The sequence below is a fragment of the Palaemon carinicauda genome, chromosome 13 (assembly GCF_036898095.1).
Source record: "Palaemon carinicauda isolate YSFRI2023 chromosome 13, ASM3689809v2, whole genome shotgun sequence".
Taxonomy (NCBI): domain Eukaryota; kingdom Metazoa; phylum Arthropoda; class Malacostraca; order Decapoda; family Palaemonidae; genus Palaemon; species Palaemon carinicauda.
Genome location: NC_090737.1, coordinates 82352126 through 82353159, shown reverse-complemented (window position 1 = coordinate 82353159; position 1034 = coordinate 82352126). Strand labels below are relative to the sequence as shown.

At 34.2% G+C, this 1034-nt stretch overlaps 1 protein-coding gene across 1 annotated transcript in view; it reads left to right on the top strand.

Annotated features, from left to right (window-relative positions):
• Nucleotides 1–721, top strand: part of LOC137651973 (gamma-glutamyl hydrolase-like) — an 8283-nt gene extending 7562 nt beyond the window's left edge. Inside the window, exon 8 of the mRNA XM_068385181.1 lies at nt 225–721. Coding sequence (XP_068241282.1) covers nt 225–349 — 125 coding nt within the window. The 3' untranslated portion in view covers nt 350–721. The remainder of the gene's footprint in view (nt 1–224) is intronic.
• Nucleotides 722–1034: the final 313 nt, after the last annotated feature.

The window sequence follows — 1034 nt, the reverse complement described above, 5'->3', positions numbered from 1 at the left end:
TCACGCTTCATAATCCTCAGCCATGTAGACCTGGGTCTTCCAACTCTTCTAGTGCCTTGTGGAGCCCAGCTGAACGTTTGGTGAAGTAATCTCTCTTATGGAGTGCGAAGAGCATGCCCAAACCATCTCTATCTACCCATCACCATGATCTCATCCACATTTGGCACTCGAGTAATCTCTCTTATGGTTTCATTTCTCATATAAAATATATATCACTTTTCTAGCCCGCTACAATAACCAACACTTCGCTACCAAGAAGGAAGAAAACGAAGCTCTGATCTACAACCACGACACAACTTTCACGGGAGAGCTGGGATCTGGGTTCACCGAGTGCTACTTCTTCCGATAGGAAGCTCCTGATTTGTTGGAAATGTGAATAACATTATAATTCGCGTTTAAATAAGAAGCTGCTGCACATATCTCACTCATCGAGATGCTTAACTCGTACTTGTGAATTATAATGCCATTGTACTTACACTCACCATTCAGATGGTGTAACTCTAGTACTAATCGAAACCATTCAAGTTCTAAATTTGTAATTGTGAATATAGTAATATAGTTATCTCAACACATATACATCTCTTCATTTTCCAATTAATCATTGTAGTGGTGCAAAGTATTACCTAGTAAAGTGCACATCATGTAACTCTAATCTATACAGGTGGAGATCCTGTATATCTCTTTACACTTATGTGGTATTTATCATAATAAATTATGTTAATTCATAACTGCATAATTGCTCAGGTACAAACATCAGCAATCAAATTACAGCCTTGAAAATCTGATGAAATTGCTGTAACCAACGAACGATCTATTAATAAAAAAAATAAAAAAAAAAGTAAAATATCGTTGTAGAAATGATGTTAATCTTCCAAATCTTGTATATTATTATTATTATTATTAATATTATTATTATTCTTATTACTTGCTAAGCTACAACCTTAGTAATATAATATCATATTAGTAATTTCAAATCTCCCCGTAGCTGCCTTTCTTTTTTATTCTTAAAATATACCTATATACTGCTGTAGTAT